General features: G+C 38.2%; 1 protein-coding gene across 1 annotated transcript in view; it reads right to left on the reverse strand.

Annotated features, from left to right (window-relative positions):
- Positions 1-21,575, reverse strand: part of CACNA2D4 (calcium voltage-gated channel auxiliary subunit alpha2delta 4) — a gene marked incomplete at both ends in the record, with an annotated part of 176,079 nt that overhangs the window by 3,659 nt on the left and 150,845 nt on the right. The window contains 8 exons of the mRNA XM_083365389.1: positions 4,746-4,863; positions 8,915-8,935; positions 10,826-10,881; positions 11,847-11,899; positions 14,236-14,311; positions 16,976-17,046; positions 19,205-19,267; positions 21,190-21,234. Of these exons, the coding sequence (XP_083221515.1) occupies positions 4,746-4,863; positions 8,915-8,935; positions 10,826-10,881; positions 11,847-11,899; positions 14,236-14,311; positions 16,976-17,046; positions 19,205-19,267; positions 21,190-21,234 (503 nt within the window). The remainder of the gene's footprint in view (positions 1-4,745; positions 4,864-8,914; positions 8,936-10,825; positions 10,882-11,846; positions 11,900-14,235; positions 14,312-16,975; positions 17,047-19,204; positions 19,268-21,189; positions 21,235-21,575) is intronic.

The following is a 21,575-nucleotide window of genomic DNA, read 5'->3' on the forward strand; positions in this document are numbered from 1 at the left end:
AGAACCCTAGTTTGGAATAGATCTAATTATCTTAGTATTAATTTAAAAGATACTTGCAGGACCATCTGCTGCCGGGAACGACTTCCCATCGCCCAGTACGCTCACACAGAGAAGGCCTCCTCAGGGTACCGTTGGCTAGACAATGTCGGCTGGCGACCCCCAGGGGGAGGGCCTTCTCTGTGGGAGCGCCAGCCCTGTGGAACCAGCTCCCCCCTGATGGCTTCGGATGGCCCCAGATCTCCAGTCCTTTCGCCGCGGCCTCAAAACACTCCTTTTCCACCTGGCTGACCTGGACTGACAGGGATTTTAATTATGTTTTTAATTTTTAACTCTAATTTTAATTTATTTTTATTTTTATTTTTATTTTTATTTATTCTACAGGGGCCATTAATTTAATTTTTATTTTGACTTCTGTATTATTGTATGTTATTATTGTTAGCCGCCCTGAGTCCTTCGGGAGATAGGGCGGCATATACCGGTAAGTCCCAATAATAAATAAATAAATAAATAAATAAATAAATAAATAAATAAATAAATAAATAAATAAATAAATAAATTTTACAAGTGGTGACTGGCAATGCATTCCAAGCCCAGCCCTTTTTGTACAGGCATGGATGTCCCTCCAAAATATATAATGGTGGAAGGTGGGGGGGGGGCTGAGATCTTGTTGTTATTCCCCAAATTCTTGTAGATTTTGACAGCCCTTTATTGGATAAATTGGCCCCACTTTTGGTTTCCCATAACATGCTGTCTTCCCATTGATTGGGTTGTGGGTCGTGGGAACAGGGCCACAAAAGAGCAAAACTACCGATGCAACATCACCTTAAACTATGAAGTCAGAGATGTTGTAGCATCATTTTGTTTTTAAGATAAGGCAGCTGACTGGCTACCTAACCTGGTCAATTATGAAACTGACTTCACCAGTTTCCTCTCGTCTATAAAAAAATACCTCGGACCCCAGTGTGTCTCAAAGTAAGGAAAGTGAAAAGAAAGGGATGAAATATTTGGATCCCGGAGGTCTGTTTTGTAGTCTTTGAGGAGGAATGTATAATAAATAATTTTGAGTGAAGTTGGAGGTTGAGCAGTTGTAAAGGGTGACTAAATGCCTTATTACATTGACTTGTATTTATTTGATTTCCATAAAATACTTTCTCATATAACAGTAATGTGGCACAGGAGTTTGGTTGACATATAAAGTTATGAGGTAATTTTAAGTCACCTCAAGGCAGCCACAGTGCTCTGCTGCCCTCTGCCGGCACTTTATAGGTACAATTGAATCATGTGCCAAAATCTAGAGGAAGGGAGACTTCTAGCTTAAATATTAATTGCCACCAAAGATTCTGTCTTTGTATTGGCATATTGGTGGAAGTTTCATTTACGTTTTCGTGTGCACAGGTTTTTCTGAAGACCATCCTGCAAATAGTATTGAGTTGGTAACTTGATGTGAATTACCTGCATTTTCTAAAACCGGTATCTATATACTAGTTTTCTAGCAGCAGTGACAATACATCAACTCAGGGCTACCGTGTTTCAGACAGTTTGTTTCATATCTCAGTGCCATCATAGGTTATAGATCTGTAAGGATCATGGAGGTTCTTTGACAGAATGCCAATCTGAACATAGGATGCAGTTACAGGAAGCCTTATGGATGGTCGTCAAGCCGCTTATTTAACACTCTGGTCAAAAAGACCCCAAGAACAATAATACCAAGGTAGTCACAACAAGGTAGTCACTACAACTACAGGTAGTTTTTGAGATACAATCAGTTGCTTAGCAACTGTTAAAAATTCCGATGGGGAGGGAGTCCTGGTTCCAAAGTTCTGATGGCTACCTCCGGCCTGTGGTCATGTGATCAAATCTGGGCCCTTGGCAAGGGGCCTGCATTTAGGGCTCTTTGCAGCATCCTGTGGTCATGTAACTGGGTTTTATGATGCTTTTTGCCAAAACATGTCATCTGCTTCCAGTTTTAAGCAAAATTGGCTCATAGCAAACCAATGGGTTTGCTTAACGACTGTCGTGTTTGCTTAAAAACTGTGGTGGTTATGTAACGACTGCTTCAGAAAGGGTTGTAAAATTGGGTTGGTCACATGGGTGACCCGCTTTACAGTCAGGGTCAATTACAGTCGTAAGTTGAGGACTACCAGTATTAGGCAGCTCCTTCAACTAGGCATTTGTGTTTGTCTATATGTGAGCCTGTTTGTTAGCCTTTTTGGCAGCTGCACCATACTGGGTTCAAGCTTTTGTTTTTGCTGAAGTAGATATTCGGAAATTATCAGGAATCTTCTCTATCACTTTCATTCATCATACCTCACATGTTTTTATCCCTAATATGTTGCTGTTTACTTTTCTCCCTCAAGAACAGAAGTCATTAGTTCACAACATCTTGATGGAGGATGAAACTTGGGTTATGATGTTGCAGCTCAAACTTCATAACATGCGTATTGACATCTGTTGGTGAATCACAACAAAAGCCAGGTGCATATTGTGATGTCATAATGCACATTTTGTTCTTTGTATTTATCTTTGTGATTTGTATCTGACGTCTGTAACTGTAAACAGAATATAGCTAATCCTCTTCCTGCAATTTTCAGTAATTTTTTTGTTTAATGTTTTTGATGGGCTCCTATAACCACTGCATAGTGGGAAGCCACGAGGTGCAATCACATGAAGTCCTTGCTTAACAACCAGTGCAGTCCTAATCACAGCGAGTGGGACTGCCGTTGTTCAGCAATGCAGTCCTGCAGTATTTTTTTTTACTTAGGAATGAATTGCTTAATGATACATTAGTGTTGTTAAGCAAGGACTATCTGTAACAACACTACCAATGAGAAAAAAAACCATGTTTTTCTAAGTGTCATTTTAAAGTTAAAAATATTTATGTTTATCCAGTCTTCTTTACTTTTGCGTCCCCCATCCTCTAGTGGTATTGAGTGCTACAAGCACTCCACTGTGAGATTAAACAGTCTCACAAAATACAATAATTGCCAGATGGATTAGACTTGTTCTTATGAGAATTGAAATGATTGTGTTTGTTATACAAGAACAGACTTACTGAGATTTTTATCTGCAACAAGCCCCACAGAATTAAAAGACCTGAACAATGTTTCATCTGATCCTGAAAAGAAAGAGTTCCAATGTGTCAGCCCTACAAAGTAGACCAGACTATGAAACCATATGTAACCAATTCCATGAATGTCAGGACTACTTTTATTGGGACAGATATAATAACGATTGAAGATAGCTTGCAAGCTGAATATGCTTCCTGCCTTTATGTGAAATAGGAAAGGGCTTCTTCTCTGAGACATTTTCTCAAGTTACTTTCTTGGCCCAGGTTCAAGCCTCTTTTATTGGACATCTGTCTGTCTGTCTGTCTGCCTGCCTGCCTGCCTGCCCCCCGCCCTCTCTCTCTCTCTCTCTCTCTCTTTCTATCTATCTATCTATCATCTATCATCTATCTATCTAACATTTATCTTTTATCATTTATCATCTATCATCTATCTATCTAACATTTATCTTTTATCATTTATCATCTATCTATCATCTATCATCTATCCATCTAACATTTATCTTTTATCATTTATCATCTATCTATCATCTATCATCTATCTATCTAACATTTATCTTTTATCATTTATCATCTATCTATCTATCATCATCTATCTATCTATCATCATCTATCATCCATTTAATCTCCCTCCCCTTCTTCCCTATTTACCTATTTTGTATGGCTACCTATCTTACTCTGGATAGCAAAAAAAATTAAAATATAAAAACAGTTAAATTAATATATACAAATATGTGGTAGCCAAAAATAAGTACCCATCATAATGATTAAATTAACCACAAAATGGCCCCCTGCACAAACTTGGGGCTCTAGTTCCAGGCACAAAGCTAGGTCTTTAAGGACTTATGAAAAGTCAGCAGGGCTGGGGTCGTCCTGATCCTTGGAGGGAGAATGTTCCAGAAGGCCTTGGTAGCAGCTCTTCCTCTTGTCCTTTAAGGCCATTCTCTCTTCCTTCTACCCAGTGTTAGGAACCAGAAAGATGACCTTTCTCCAGGTATTACCCATCTAATGAGGGTAGCACAGGGTGATGTCTTCTGGAGCTGAAATTAAGTGCCAGGTGCATGTAGAAGGTAATAGTCAGGATCTTAACCAGGATTTATTATTTTGCTTTTTTAGTGCTTGCAATATTTTTTTTATTTATTTATTTATTTATTTATTTATTTATTTATTTATTTATTTATTTATTTATTTTAATTCCATTTATATCCCGCCCTTCTCCGAAGACTCAGGGCGGCTTACAAGCTTAGCAGTATATTAATTGCATTTGCATTCAATATCCAATTATTCAGTCTAAATCCTATTTTTGCTTTTTACAATTTTAATTCCCCATCTATGTTCAAAATATCCCAATCAGTTATAATTTCAAAACAAGTTATATTTGGGTAACCAAACGTTTCCCCTATTCAAAATTCTTAACATATTCTTCTTTTCCTTTTTATACCAAGATATGATATTCTGGTTACAAATCCTATCTATCTAATTATAATATTTCTATTGCTAACAATCTATTCTTAACCATATTCAAACATCAAATTGATACTATAACATCCCCCTCTAACAGGTCAAAGCTTCTGTTTCTTTCAGTCTTACTCTAGCTTTCTTTCTTTGCCGACTAACTGGAGGAAAAGGGTCAAAATTCTTGGTTGCTCTTGAGAGGCATAGATAAAGACCATTCTCTTACTTCTGACAGGCTCCACAGTCAATTAGTCCATTGGCCTCTTTGATGGCAGGCTCGTATACAAACACCGGATATTCAGTGTCACAGGGTTGCAGCGCATCGTGTTTCCTATGTTTGTGAGCTAGAATGGGAAAAATAAATGAGTCAGAGGGAGAAAATCAGGCACAAGAAGTGAAAAATGTGGAGGAGAAACAAAATGCATGGACATCAACGGCCAATAGATGCTGCTGATGAGCCAATGATTGAGGATGTCTTGAATGTATGATGCTAATCTCCCTTCACTCTACAGCAGGGGTCTCCAACCTTGGCAACTTGGAGTTGAAGTCCACAAATCTTAAAGTTCCCAAGGTTGGAGACCCCTGCTCTATAGGTACAATTAAATCCTGTGCTAAAATCTTCAGAAAAGGAGACTTTTCCAGACAAGTTAAAAAATTTTGAGTGACTGTCCAACTCTGCTGAAAGAGAGGACGAAAGGAGCAGGAAAAGACTTTTATAATTCTCCACAAATGTCTGTTCTTGACTTAAAGGGACAATTGCATCTCTAACACCAACCCCACCCCCAAGTCAGGTAGATTTAAATAAATTGGTGCAATAACTCATGCAAGGCTCAGTGCATCTGGCCATTCTTTGGCATACACCTTACTGAAATAAATGAAATGAACTTGGTTTGGACAAATCTATCTAATACAACGAAGAGAGAAATGCCAAGTGACTCATTAAGCTTGTTCTCAGCTGTAGATTCCATGGGACCAGCGTAACAATGGGAACTTTTATTTTAATTCAAATAGCCAAAATACAAAGAAAGGCAATAAAGCTATAATGCCAAGTCATTGCTCATATTCTTACTAAAAGTAATTTCAGTAATAGACTTAACAAAGCAACCCCCCTCCCCTCAAAATTTTTACTTCTAGGATGACAAAAAGAGATAACATTTAATTTAACTTGCCCATTTGTAATGAAAGCTCCCCATGTATGTACTGGGATGAGAAGGATAAGCAATTTTAGTTCTTCCTTTGAAAAGGAATTCCTTTTGACTCAAATGCAATGTTTTATTACAGACTAATCTAATCAAGAAGCCGATAATCTTTTAGTTGCATGGGATGTCAACCATCTGAGGTCAGTAGGATACCTTGAAGGGGGACGTGAGTTGATCAGATAAAGAAATAGTTCAGTTAATACATAACCTGGTTGCCAGGAGGGAAAAATCATTGATCCAACAGGGCATCAGTCTCAGTCAAAGTGCAATGTTTATTTAAGAATAGCAATTGGAGAACTATCATTTGCAAATATATGGCAATCTACATAAATAAAATTGCTTGCTTAGTGCCTCCTTCCTCCTGGAGGAAAACATTGCTAGTATTTACCCCTGTCACTAATGACCCCTCAAAATAGCACAAATATTATTATCTATTGAAATGTATTGGCCGCCAAGCTCCACTCTGTGTAGTGAATAAAAGTAAAAGAAAAAGCACAAAACATAAAAATAACATTTTAGCATGACAACTTTGTTGATTGTATCTCATGATTTATGTTGATTGCCTTTATTTAGTATCCTATGACTATTACTGAGTTCGCATCTTATGATTTATGATGATTGTATTTTATGGTTATGATCATGATTTATCACTAGTTGTTTGTATGTACCCTTATACACCAGAGACAAATTCCTTGTGTGTCTAAACACACTTGGCCAATAAACAATTCTATTTCTATATGCTATCTATTCAATGATCAAGTTCACTGGCATTAGAGAGAGAGGACCTTGAGGCAAATTGTCCGTAATGGTATAAGTCAGTGATGGCGAACCTTTTAGAGACCGAGTGCCCTAACTGCAACCCCAAACCCACTTATGTATCGTCGTGTGCTGGGTGGGCGTGGTCAATTGGGTGGGTGTGGCCCATTGGGTGGGCATGGCCCATTGGGTGGGTGTGGCTGCGGTGGTAATGGCAGACTGGATGGGACTAAAAAGTTCAATCAATCAATTCTAACTTTGCGAGATCTTTTTTTTTTCCCACGAGAAGTTGAAAATGATTGATTGATTGATTGAATCTTTTTTTTTTGCACACGATGGCGGAGACCTAAAGCGAAAAGGTTTTATAAAACCCAGCTGAAGGCCTAGGACAGGGGCGATGGCGCACGTGCCAACAGAGAGGGCTCTGCATGCCACCAGTAGCACTCGTGCCATAGGTTCGCCACCACGGGTATAGGTTCTCCTGCTTGAGCAGGGGGCCAGACTAGAAGACCTCCAAGGTCCCTTCCAGCTCTATTCTATTCTAAAATAGGCAAGAATTGTTACATAAGGAAAGAGGGCTGAAACATCCTGAAGCCCTGGGCAGCAAGATAGTATTCAGAAAAGACTCAGGCAACTCCTCTCTAATTCATTGGGACATACAAAGGAAGGGGCGGCAAAAGACTATCAGGGTTGGAAGATTCTGCTATTGTAGCTTACCTCAATAAAATTTAGTTCTACTCTGTTTACTATATCTGGTCTATCCCAAAGGGCTGACAGTAGAGCCATATATTCATATAGAAGTAGTCTTTGACTTACAATCATAATTGAGCCTGGAATTATGGTTGTAAATTATTAACTGGCTCATTATATGATTGACATTTTTGTGGTGGTTGTAAGTGAACCTATGGTTGTTAAGCAAACCCATTGTCTGCAATGGGTGCAATAGTGGCGCAGTGGTTAGAATGCAGTACTGCAGGCTACTTCTGCTGATTGCTGGCTGCTGGTAGTTTGATCCTGATGGGCTCAAGGTTGACTCAGCCTTCCGTCCTTCCGAGGTCAGTAAAATGAGGACCCAGATTGTTGGGGACAATATGCTGACTCTTTAAACCACTTAGAGAGGGCTGTAAAGAACTATGAAGCAGTATATAAGTCTAAGTGCTATTGCTACTTCTATTTTTACCAGAAGTAAATGTTGTTTTCTGGCAAAATATGTAAATCGTGGACACTGCAAATGGTTGTAAACGCAGACCCCTTGCTGAATGCCCAAACTGCAATCACACGACTAGGGAGGACAGTTATCAGAACTTTGTATCCAGATTGTAAGTATGTTTTCTGGGTCCATTGTCACTTCAAATAGTTGTTAAGAGACTGGTCATAAATTGAGGACTACATGTAATATATGAACGTAATTTTTTTAAAAATGCAAAAACTGAATGACTATAACTATGGGAAAGCCATGAAGAAAATACTTCCCTTTTTCCAAATTTGAAAAAAGGATAGATGTTAAGATGGAAGACTTAGAAGAATGAGTGGAAGATTCATCTTAGCAATATATAAAAGAATCCTTACTCTTCAGTTTTCTCATTTTTTATTCTGCCATTGTTTCAGTTTTCATCGACAGTAAAAACCTGTTCCATACAATATTCATTAATTTTATGAAGGTGTGTAGGAATATATATATATCTCCCAGAAGAAGGAAGCAGAAGCCACCAGCCTGATGATGACGGATGGGATTCCGTCGAAACGTCGCCCCTACACCTTTAGTTCTACGCGGGAAAAACCCCGAATAACCAAAGATCCACATATATATGTTAAATACTTGTTAACTATTTAGATTACCTTGCTAGGCCCCAAACATGGGACAAATCTTTATTTCCTGTTTCAGCCTAACCGAAGACCATCGACAGGCAGTAGTCACAACAGTGACAGCTCATATTTGTGTAAAAATTTTTTAGATTGCTAACAAAGAATTAAAGGGAGACTGATATGCATTTCAAACCTATTTGTTTTCATCAGTAAGCCATACCCTTCTGAGATTGTGTGTATATATATACACACACACACATATGTATATGTATATATATGTATATATATATGTATATGTATGTATATATATATTTGTGCATATATATGTGTATACACACACACACACACACACACACACACATATATATAGTATATATCACTAGCTGCATCTATATACAGTATGTCATGCACAGTTATGCAGCTATCAAGAAAACATGAAAAAAATTACAAAATATATTTATCTTCCATTGAATTGTGGCCAGATAATCAAGTAGAAAGTTATATTCCTGTTTCATCTTGAAAGATGTAACTGGAATATGCATAAATGGTGATATTATGAACTTTGTTGTTAAATCTTATGCACGTCTTCTTCTGTTTCAGAAGACAAAACTCTTTGTATGACAACACTACTTACCATGATGAAAAACAGATTTGGCTGTATTGTTCACATGGCGTAAGAAATGATGAAAATGAGTCCATCATGACATGTCCAGAAGATGATGGCACAACGTTATTGTGAAGAAACATGAAAGGGGGGGGAGGTAGATGGAAAATGAAGAAGAAAGAAAGAAATGATATGAAAGTATGGTGGTTAAAGCTATACAAGGTCACAACTATTCTATTTGAGATATCCCAATGCTGTGCTATAAAAGTTTTAAAGGTGATGACCAGCACTTTGAAATAGGTTTCTGGGCCCAATTCTAAGTATATGTTGTTACCTTTTAAGCCCTACATGGAGTACTGGGATACATCCAGGATTGCTTTGCAAAAGTGAAGGTATCCACTTGGTCTGATTATATAGAAAGCTTTTGTTGAGGGCCTTCTCTCCCCGAGTCATTCTAGGTAACACGTCTTTATGCTGGCAATTCCCAATCTGTGGCAATTCAGGCAGCCTCAAACTTGCAGGATCCAATCTGGGTAAGTCACCAGGAGCAGAGGTTTAGTCTTCCAAGCTTTCAGACTTGTGCTGGAGCCCATCCTCAAGGAACTTCTCTCTCACCAGAATGTATGCTTTTTTCATTGACTGTTGTTTCCTTTTGCTGCAAAGTCCTTGGCTCCTAAATACCTCATAATCTGGTGCTAAATCAGCAGTCCTGTTGACTGACATAGGGCCTGGTTCCCAGGCTTCAATCATTTCCCTGGCTATCTTTGTACCTGTTCGGCCAACAATCTTAGGTGCTGTGAAATTGAATGTGTGTCCTTGCTCATTGCAATGTGAGGCTATCACTGAGTTTGGGTCTCATACTGCTTGATTTACATCAGAGTACTGCAACATCTCCATGCTGGGAATTGGATTCTTTTTTAAACTGGATAACAATCAGTACAGGAAATTCTATACAGCATTTCTTAGCACTGTCAGCCTCCTCTGGCCCAAATAAGCCTCAAACTTGTTTAGATTTTAGAAAACAGTTAAACAATTAAAATGAAGATTGTTCCACCACTCTTGCCATGACTGATTATGAAAGGTTAACACAAACACTGATCTCATTATACTGTTTTATTTTCAGGTTTTAACTTTTGCATTTGAACTGGTATCAATTTATTTATTTGAAAATAAATATATAAATAATGTGTCTGTGTTCTCTTTGCCTATCTGTCTCACTTTCCTTGTATGTAACTATCTTAAGGACCATTCATCTGGTTAATTTGATGATTGTCAAGATTTGGGGGAATGTATGTATTTATGACACATGTGGTGCAGTGCTTTTTTGAAATTGTTACTACAGCTTTTTTAAAAAAATGTACTTAATAGTAATAACATTTTGGAAATTCAGGATATATTTTAAGAAATTCTTCTTTTCTCTTTTTTAAACTCATCTGATTTGCTTTGTCATTATGCACAATCAGTAGTCACCAAGACTAGAACTTTATTCTTGAAAAAGAAAAAAATAAAGTTAACCATTTTCATAATTTTAATAATCTATGAACCATGAGAACTTAAGCCAAAGATCTTATGTTAGTGTACTTCTGATTTAGGTTTTTTGGGTGTCCACTATTGATATTCCCTCATGTGTTCCAACTAAAATACCTGAGCAAATCAGAAAGAATGATTTCATTTCATTTCATTGACAATTTTCATTAGTCTTCTACCTATCTTCTGTGACAGCCTACTACAGACTATGTATCCAAAGTACCACAGTAATCAATGCCTTACTCCTTGCCAAATTAATGCTGGGGTCAAAATGAGATGAATGGGATCCAAATGTAATATTCTTAATACTAACAAGTGACAATTCTTTCAGGCTTTCCAAAATGCATTATTACTTATAACTTTTTCATCCAAATGATGTGGCTGCTACGTACTTACAGTAATACTGCTACTCACCATCAGCCAAGTTATCCATGTGCCAGAAACTAAAGATGTTAAATTCTAAAAGGAATCTGTCAAAGAAGAAAAATATGACGTAGTTTATGTCAGTCCAGAAGAGCAGAGGTGTTGTAAAACAGGCAGATACTTCTGATTTGCTGCTTAAAATTTACCTTGAAGCTACATTTATTTCTTGCCTGAACCAGGCACTTCAATCCTTCTTGCTTACTTTTTGACTGGTAATTGTATCTTAATTCTCATAAAAACTACTAGCTATTCCAGTGGCAAGGCTGTCATTAACACTGTGCTCTTAGGCGCTGAGAGGGAAATATTCTCAAGTCACCTTGAAAGCCATCTGCTTGATCATAGTGAATCACGGGTATGCACTATACAGCAACAGCTGTTGAGAGTGCCTGACAAATTAATCTCTACGAATATCTTGGAATTTGGTTCCCTGATCAGAGGCATTTGGATCCATCCAATCATTTCATCTGAGACCCATAAGATCCCTGATGGGTGCTGCCCCAGATATCTTTATCATCAGCAACTCTTTGTTACTAAAAATCCCTGCTCTTCCATTAATAAAGTGGCAGGTAAAGTAAATGGGCTTAATATACTTGCTCAGGAACAAAATGACCTTTTTCAAATATGCTTTCATTCACACAGCTCACTTTAGAACACCCAGTTGGTCAAATTTAAGAAATGAAGAAGTAATTCTGAAGACTTAAGAGATACTCCTTGATTTACATCAGAGTAGTACAACATCTCCATGCTGGGAATTGCAGTCTTATTTTATCTGGACAACACTGGGGGAATTGTTTATTTCTTAGTACTGCTGGCCATTTTGAAGTTGCTTTAATATTTTCTTGTTCATTTCCTAGTATAATAAAATTCTAGAACAACAACAATACTATAAAAAGTTAAGAATATGCTTAATCTGAAGACCTCAGTCATTGAATGTTTAATATACTAATTAAATTCTGAAACGGAATTTCTTCGATGTAATTTTCCACTAGAATTCCCAAACATTCATACTCACATGAGGAAATCGGTGATCAGCCACTTTGCTGCTGCCAATAATGTGTAAACTGGCTGTTGAAAAAAGAACAAATACGTCTCAAAAGAAAAAGAAGCATTTTGTATAGTGCCCCATTTTAATTGTGTTTCTCTTAAATTAAATGGCTTTCTTTAAGAATGCAACATGCATCCAAATCAGTTGTCTTTTCTACTAACAATAAATCAGGACATTTAAGAAAAATATATAAAATATTTTGAAAACAAAGTTTTTCCAGTTGAAAAGGCTTAAAAGATTATGTGTGTAAGAAAGAAAAAAAAATCTGGTTATTTGTGGAGCTGAACAACCAATACCTCCCCTAAACAGCTGTTTTGGATCATGCAGTACTGACAATATTGTTCATTTTAACAAAACCCAAAGTATTTTGGACAGTAAAGCTACCATTTTTTGTCACAGTAGGAATAATGACACATATTGATGGTGGATTATATTAATATTGCATTAACATTGGCTTTGTCTTCTTATGAATACTTCTGAGCTACTTTTGCTATGAATCTAAGTCTTCCTCATTTTGACCAGACAAATGAAGCCAAACTAGCGCTACCATCTTCAGGATGTATAATTGATAATGTACATGGTTAAAAGGTCCTTGCATTTCCACACATATGCAATTCAACTTTAAAGGCAAAGAGGCAACCATCTTGAGACTTGAGATCAGTTTGAATGAAAAGGAAGGAAGAAGTCTGTTCATAAAGACACCACCATTCTAATAAAGATCCTTCATTGATAACATAATATAAATGTTTGTTTCTTCTGTTCAGTTGTGTCCAATTCTTGGAAACTATTGAAAAACTTCTTGCAGTTTCCTTAGCAAGATTTTTCAGAGGCAGTTTGCCATTCTCTGCTTCCTAGAGTTGAAAGAAAGTGACTGGACCAAGGTCACCCAGGTGGCTTTGTCACTAAGGTGAGATTAGAACTCAAGTGTACCAGTTTCAAACCTGATGCCTTAACTACTACACCAAATTGTCTCTTTACAAATTAGTTAAACCCAGCCAAATAAAACAAATCAATTCAACCATAGTAGAAAATCCTATTGTTACTAGGTAAAGAAACCTATTACGAAATTTCTTGGTTGTTAACAGTATTTTTCTGGATTTTCTGCATAGAACAGAGCTAGCAGGCTTAAGGGTTTGCTAGTCAAATTTTGCTCCAGAATGGTCCAATGTAAGATTACTATAATATGAGCCATATATAGTTTATTTGCTAAAGGAACAAATGCACAAATAAGACAAGCACTGAAAGAATGAAAAGTTCACCCTTCACTTTCCCATCCTAGAATGAGTTTTCTCAGTAACATCCATCTTCTCTAAATTAATATATATATGCACTGTCACTTGTCCAGTACAAATAACTCATGGGAGAAATCACAGAATCAAGGCTGGAGTACTCAGCCAATTTATCTTAAAAGTGTTCCTCTCCCCCACCAGAATCTGGTTTATTCCTTTTGCATGAACCTCATTTGCTCAAGTTTTAACTGCAAAAGTGTAAGGTTGTATGGAAACTACCTGCTTTGCAAAAGTACGACTCGGAAAATGAACAAATGAATGGAATGATTTACATCCCTCCTTCCCTTAAGAAGCTCCAAGTGTTATTTATAAAGCTTCCTTCAAGTGTCCGTTGTTTTTACTTCTGCTCTAGCAGAGTGCATGGACCCTAAGCAAAGCAGGAACACAAAATGACAGTGGAAATCTAATGTTGCCCCATGAAACCCAGCAATTTCACAAGAACTCAAGGCTTTTGAATTTGACTGCTGAAAGCTTTTAATGTTTATCTCCAACACTGACCACTTTGTCCACCAACACAACGATTACAGAGTAGAAATCCACCCTGTTCTAAAATACTGTATAATTCCTGACTAGTCTTCGTGTACAGATGCTCAGATGTATGTATGTAACCCTGATCAGCTTTTTTCTTTCAGAATGCTCTGCCAATTATAGAATGGGAAAAAAAAAACATATATAGAAGATGGACATGCCTTGTCTTCCTTATCTGGCTTTGTCCTCAGGAGGAAGGAGAAACTTTCTGACAGTAAGAACAATTAATCAATGGAATAGCTTGCCTCCTGGATTTGTGGATGTAGCATTACTGGAGGTTTTCAAAAATAGACAGGGCAACCATTTGACCAGGATGGCATATAGTCTCCTGCCTTGAGCAAAAGGTTGGACTAGAAGACCTCTGAGGTCCCTTCCAGCCCCATGATTCTGTATTTGATGTTCTCTTTTGTTCTGGGAGAACAAAAGCAACTAATCTCATCAGAAAGAAAAGCATTTCTGAGCTTCTTTGCATCATTCTGTTCTATGTTCCAAGCCTGGCTGTGACTTCACGATGTGGTTTACGATATGGAGATACTTACACTGAGAAGAGGACGGGTACCACTATGATGGTGATGGGGCACTTTACACATGGCTTGGTAATCAAACATCTTCACTCTGCAGAAACACAAAAGCGACCATGAACTTTTGTGTAGAACAACTCTGGGAAGTTTATGTTGGGTGAATTTCAACTCCCAGAATTCCCTTTATTCCCTTATTCTAAAAGCCATCATTTACCCACCCCAATGCTGCTTGATCAGCAATGGCATTTCAAAGTGTTCTTCAGAGTTCTGCTCTTCAGGATGCTTTTTAGTGGAAATGGCAGAAATTAATCAAGGCATATATGTTACAATTGCATTATAGTCCCATAGCTACACATTCTTCTGCCTTGCACATGACTTTTGCCTAGATTTAAATTCAGTTAATGCACAGAACTGACTTTAGTTCATACTCTAAGGAAATACCTACAGTACATTTATGCCTCCAGTTGGATATTGCACAGCAAGATTTAATATTATAGAATGTGTTATCTGCTATATTCAAAGAAGAGATTTTGTACTACATTTGCAGTGTGCTCTTGCGATGTGCAAATACTATATAGTATTTACCAAAATAACCATAGCTACTATTCTATTCACTCCAAGTCCATTCTGGCAAAGAATGGCATCTCGGCTACTTTTTCTACCTAACTATAGCAGCTGTGTTATTTTCTTTGACCAGAAACAAACTGGTACTGAATGTTATGCAAGATAATTCTGGCTGTGTTCCTTATATCTTCTTTGTTATAAGTACCTGTCCTGGACCCTTTGTATACTCAGTCTGTAGGCCATATAAGTTATTTTCATCTACAGTGAATGGCTCCAAATTTCTGTGGTTCCAGATAACAGACTTTTTCAGAAATGTGGTCTTTGAACATGAAGCCCCTGGCAATCAAAAGTTCTATACTACACCAAACGTAAAACTAGTATTTGTGAGAACCAAAGAGATTGAGACAGGAAGTAATGAAGTGGGCAAGATCCACAGGGTAACATCTGTCCCTTTCATTCTGATTTTCATGCTAGACTGATAATATATGAAATGTCCAAGTTTGAAACATGAATATACCAGAACTGGTTATTTTGATAATATACAGTAGGAATGTGTGTTGTACCTCTGACAGTTACGGTGTCATAAAGGTATGTGTTTGAAACTGTTTTCTTGACAACTTTCTAGCTGCATTTCAAAATGTGGGTGGTGAAATATATTGATGTTAAAATATTTGTTCACATGCTGCATAAACATAAGGATGGCTGAGCTAGTCAGCAGACATTCCTCTCATCAAAGTTTTTTTATTATATCATTACAGATAGATTGCACCTATAATCATGTAATTTGCATATCATAGTTGCCAAAGTGAGTGAGACAGAACCGGCAGTTCTTTAGAACAAACATGTATTATAGGGAACAAAACTAACAAAAACAGAAATGTATGTATGTAGGTATGTATGTGTATATTCTGCCCTTATTATTTTTACAAATAATTCAAGGTGGGAAACATATCCAACACACCTTCCTCTTTCTATTTTCTCCACAACAACCCTGTAAGGCAGGAGTCCTCAAACTTGGCCACTTTAAGACTTGTGGACTTCAACTCCCAGAATTCCACAAGTCTTAAAGTGGCCACGTTTGAGGACCCCTGCTGTAAAGTGAGTTGGGCTGAGAACGAATCTTTTGGCTCAAAGTCCCCCAGCTGGCTTTCATGGCTAAGGCAGGACTAGAACTCACGGTCTCCCGCTTTCTAGCCTAGTGCCTTAACCACTACACCAAACTGGCTCTTCTGCTATTGTCCACTCTCTTCATCCTGTCTGTCTTTATTTTAATCTGTAGTATTATTGGAAATAAGGCACTTTCAGAGCATAAGAAGAGCAATTTAGGTCCCAAGTCAAAGTTCTTGCTGGGAATCCCCATCCCAAATCAATTCTTATTTAGAAAGCTAGTAGCTACACGAAGGGAGCCTATGGCTTGCGTGTGTGCGCACACACACACACACACACACACACACACACACACACCTTTCAGGGGGCCCCTAGCAGCCTTGGTGGCTCTGGGGCACCTTCAAAGTGATGAAAGAACCCTGGCAGGTGGCTAAAGCTACTAGATCTGAGATGCCAAATTCCAGATAACCACTAGATGGCAGCACAGAGTTTCTGCTTGAAACTCTCTTCCGATATTAACTTTACCTTACCCATCATGGCACTGGGTTCCTCTATGGCAGACATGTCAAACACAAGGCCCGGGGGCCAGATCCGGCCCGCAAAGTGGTTTCATGCGGCCCACGAAGCCATCCTGGAAACAGTGAGGGAACGGCCCCCAATGCCTTGGCCCTGGCTCAGAGACCCTCCTGCTGCCAGAGACCCTCAGATCTGTCCCACTCCTGCCCAGGCCCCCATAGGCACCCTTGATGCAAACGATGTAGAGCTGGCCATGCCCACCCAGTAGGCCATACGCACTTTGGCCATGCACACCCAGTAGGCCACACCCACCGGCCCCCCTGAGGGCAACTGCAATGCTGATGCGGCCCTCAATGAAATTGAGTTTGACACTCCTGCTCTATGGAGATGTTCTGATCCTGCACAATTAGCATTGTTTAAGAAAGATTCTGAGTCTAACTAATTCTCGTGTCAATGAATCTTTAGGCAGCTCCATCCTTGTTTTGATTATATTTATGCTGTGAAGGATTTTGCTTCAGATAGGGTCTTCTTTGAAAGGAGATGAACATAAGGAAGAGATGATGACACTTACTCTTTGAGCATTCCCATATTTACGAGCTGAGTTGTAACAGAACCATCTACTTCTCCCAAGAATTTTCCAATCTGCAACCGCAAGCAAGTATGATATAAAAAGAGAGTTTCTGGAGAGTTTTTAAATCATAGGTTTTGTTTGGCAAAACATTCTTAAGCAGGTTAGTTAAATATTCACTAATAATACAACAGGCTAAATTAAAGTAGTAATAAAACAGGCTAAAATTGATTGTTAGAATATGTTTTTTAAAAAAGTGTCTTAGCACATTGCAAACACACAGTCTGTTGATTTGTTTATAGTTCACTGTATTTTGTGAACCTGAAAAAGAGTTAATTCAGTAACCAGGTTTATAGATGTTGTGTGAATATTTCCAGAGGCTGCAAGGCAGAAATATTTACTGATTATTATATAGCAAATTCTTTAAGGGCATAAGGACTATGTACTTATGTTGCTTGGGGAAAAAGTGAAAGCACAGTAAGACACATTAAATCAGGGGTGTCAAACTTGCAATGTCACATGACATGTTGCAATGTATCATGACTTTTTTGCCATTGCCGGCAATGGGGTGGGCGCAGTTCTGCTATGATGCATCCGGCCCACGGGCCGGCAGTTTGACACCCCTGCATTAAATTGAAAAAACTGAAGTCCATGCTCAGTTTAGCTTTGAACTCACTATCTATGTTCTCACTATCAGGCTGCAGAAACACATAGCAAATGCACACCAAATTTGCTAAATCTGCTAGATTTAACTCCCCCCCCTTTTTGTGGTTGACTGGGCTTGTTAAGCAAATCCAATAAATTCACTGGTTAATGTACTCAGAAAATGAGTAAATCTGTACAGTTTGCTGGTTGGAGCATGCTGTATGAATACAGTGGGAGGCTTCAGATCACTGGAGATTGAAGCAAGCTTTAGACAAACCATTATGTGTTGCCTTCAATCTGCAAGATAATAATAACGGCCTACTTCGTAAAGATGAGAATAAATGCAAAGGGTTTGAACACTTGATGTATTATTCAAATAGTGCTGCCTCTGCTGAGATGGAAGGTATTAAGGCAATTAAGCTATTTTGCTCAAATCTCCTTGTAGTTTAAGGTCACTTTCGCCCAAGGAAGTTTCAGATAGGATAGCAAGCACGCTCACTTCTTAATTTTTTGTGTTTTCCAGTTCTGATACTGGAAAGGCACTGCAGCCTTCTTCCTTTTCTTACCTTTTCTTTACTCAGATCTTTATATTGCTGCAGTAATATTGTGTTTGAATGAGGTTTAAAAATTATTACAATGCATTAGTATGTGAAGAAGATCTCTGACATCTATCAAAACATTTTGTTTACTTAAGATACATTTAGCCTGACATGGCTTTGTCAAAGTAGGAGTTGACAGGTTCCTTAAAAGTCTTTGGTACATCCTCATATGCGTCTAAACATATTTTAAAGGGCAGATACTTTTGGCCTAGCAGTTAAGAAGCTGAGCTTGTCGATCAAAACGTTGACGGTTCAACACCCAAGTACTGCATGACGGGGTGTGCTCCTGTTTCTGCCGCAGCTCCTGACAATGTAGCAGTTTGAAACCATGCAAATGTGAGCAGATAAATAGGTACTACTTCATTGGGAAGGCAACAGCATTCCATGTGCCTCGGCATATAGTCATGGCCATGGAAATGTCTTCAGATAATGCTGGTTCCCTTGGCTAGGAAATGGAAATGAGCACCATCCCTTAGAGTTGGACATGATGGCACAAGGGAAACTTTACCTTTATCTTTACTTACTGTTAAGGCATCACAGAAGGAATTTTGCACTAACAATTCTTCCTAACAATGAAAAGTTAAACTTTCAATGTGAGATGGTGTCTCTCACCCATGCTAGTCTAATGGCATGCTCTGTTTCACTGGGGTTTTGAGTGCCATGACAGGGTTGCACTCCAAAAATTGATGCGGTATGACAAAGTATAGCTAGGACAAGAACAAAATTCGTTGTATTTATTTGATGCTTCCATTTCAAATGATTAAATGCAGCTGATATAATTACCTCGCATGTTATGAATATTTCTCTTTTTTTACAATATGAAGGACAGATGGCACTCAGAACTGTATGCCAGGCTTTCCAGGAGGATAAATGTGAGCAACCTTAGAAATACAGGCAGTGATTTCCTAGTCTGACCATTTTATTTAGTCTTTCTTCTAGACTCAGTTTGATAAATAAGATCAAGAGCCACTCATTCATTCCTTCTTACCTGTGGGGAGATTTTGGAAACAAGTATGAATCCATTGTTATCAATAAGGTAGCAATTCAGTTTCTGCAGGAAGAAAAAGACAGAATCTTCAGAAAAAGGTAGGTCAAGTATAGACCTCAAGAGCAGTATTTCCATGTCGAGGGCTGCATTCCTGCAAGAATAATCTCTTGGAGGCATCCCTAGGAGAAATACTGGGCAGGGGCAGTGGTGGGATTCAGCCGGTTCACACCAGATCAGCAGAACCAGTAGCTAATTTTTGTGGGGTTCAGCAAACTGGCTGAAGCCCTAGCCCTTTTTCGCAAGGCCCACAACGGCCCTCCGGAAATGCATGGATGCTGCTTCCAGAAGTCCATTCTGGGCCTCAGAGGCCAAGGCCCAGAACAGACTTCCGGAAGCAGGATCCACGCAGAGAACCAGTTGTTCACATATTTCAATCCCACCACTGGGCAGGGGTGAAACAAGTCATGGGGAGATCAGAATCAAAATAGGTGGGATTAAGCATTCTCTCTTTTTTTTAAATGAATCTTTATTTACATTTCATGTTAAAAACACACCATACACCAACACAGACAAAAAAAACCATTTACAATATACAAAAATCGAAGAAATCAAAAAATTGAAAACCATTTCAAAAATTTCACATTTTATCTACTTCTAAACTAACAATTATATTCCACTCATTAAGTTTCTTATAACTATTCAACTCCAAAGCCTATTCATTAACAAAGACTATATCACTTCATTTTTGACCAACCTCCAAGCCACCCTCATTTCTTTAATCTTTTATCCATCCAAATATACCATTTATTCCATGATAGAAATGCTGGTGTCTCTTCTTTACCCTTCAACTTCTTGATCAATGTGTCTGCTTCTGCACAATCAAGTATTCTCCTAATTATAACTTCATCTGGCGGGGTATGATTTGCCTTCCAAAATTGAGCATACCCCATCCTTGCTGCCGTTAAGATATGTAAAACCAAATACCATATTTCCTTCTTAATATTTCCAGGCCTGGAGCCAAGCAGATACATCTCTGGTTTAAGATCAACTAAACACCCTGTGGGTACCTCTTTTAACTTTATCTCTCCTGAAGACTGTGTAAAAGTAAACTAAGGGTTAACAGTCTCATCTCTTTTAGATGAGATCTTTGAAATCATCTAAGGCTCAGTTTAGATCTCTGACAAGAGCAGTCTTTCAGTTGGTCAACAAACTATAGACCAGGGAGAAGGTAGGTAGGTAGGTAGGTAGGAAGGAAGGAAGGAAGGAAGGAAGGAAGGAAGGAAGGAAGGAAGGAAGGAAGGAAGATCAGTTCTAGCCATTTTGGGTCCCCCCCATGCTGTTTTTCGCCATTCACTCCTTGAGTCCATCATAAGTTATACTAGAAGGAATGCAACATTAACTGAAAATTAAAGGTTCTGAGCTTTATCTTTTTATGTCAATGAGGCACATTTTTACTTATTTATAAGATTTCTATATACCTGTATCTGGAATGCCTCTAAGCAATCTACATTAAAATAACAGCATATATATCCCAATGAAAAATACTGATAAAAATAATACATTAAATGCAACAATTTTGCATAACAAAAACCATGGTAGGCCCTAACATTGGTCTCCATAGACCTTCCAAAATGTCCTGGCTTCTGGGGGTCTTTAGACACCAGGGGGGACTTTATTTTGGGACAAAATAGAGGGTTCCCCCACGTTCATGATTTCTCCTGTCTCAACTCACAAAAGTTTGGGAGTTTCAGCCTGCTATCCACCACCATATCTGATCTGATCTTCAGGTAAAGTAGTCATGCAATGCTCTATAAATAACCATCTTTTGTTATCATAGTTTCATTTGTAAAAACATCATAACAAAGACAAATAAGAGTAGCTGAATAGTGATGCTGGATTTAGGCTGTCTATATAGCATGAAAGTAAATTTGGCCCTGAACCACTGAATTACAGATATGAGCAAAATCAAAGTCTAAACAACTTACATCATCACGACAGCTCATTGGACACAAGCCGTCCACATTACTACACTGCAAAAGAAGAGAAAGCGTTTAAATAATTTCTTATTTTAAGATGCATTTTCCTGAGCTGTATTAAGTACTTTCTCTGGATTTATGGAATATTCCTGTCTAATTCTAGCACTACTCATATTATTCAGGTAGATTAAAAAGAATTTCCCACAGTAGTGTTCCTCTGACTGGTTCCATCCTGATATTTTGACCACTAGCAATAACATATCAGCAATACTATGAATCTGGGATTTAAATACGGTACTTGTTTATTTGGGAATACAAGTAACATGCAAGATATTTATGGAAAAGACTGGGTGGCAATTGAAATGTTGACACTTTTACTTTAAAAAAACCTTCCC

This window comes from Vipera ursinii, assembly GCF_947247035.1.
Source record: "Vipera ursinii genome assembly, chromosome: 6".
Lineage (NCBI taxonomy): Eukaryota > Metazoa > Chordata > Lepidosauria > Squamata > Viperidae > Vipera > Vipera ursinii.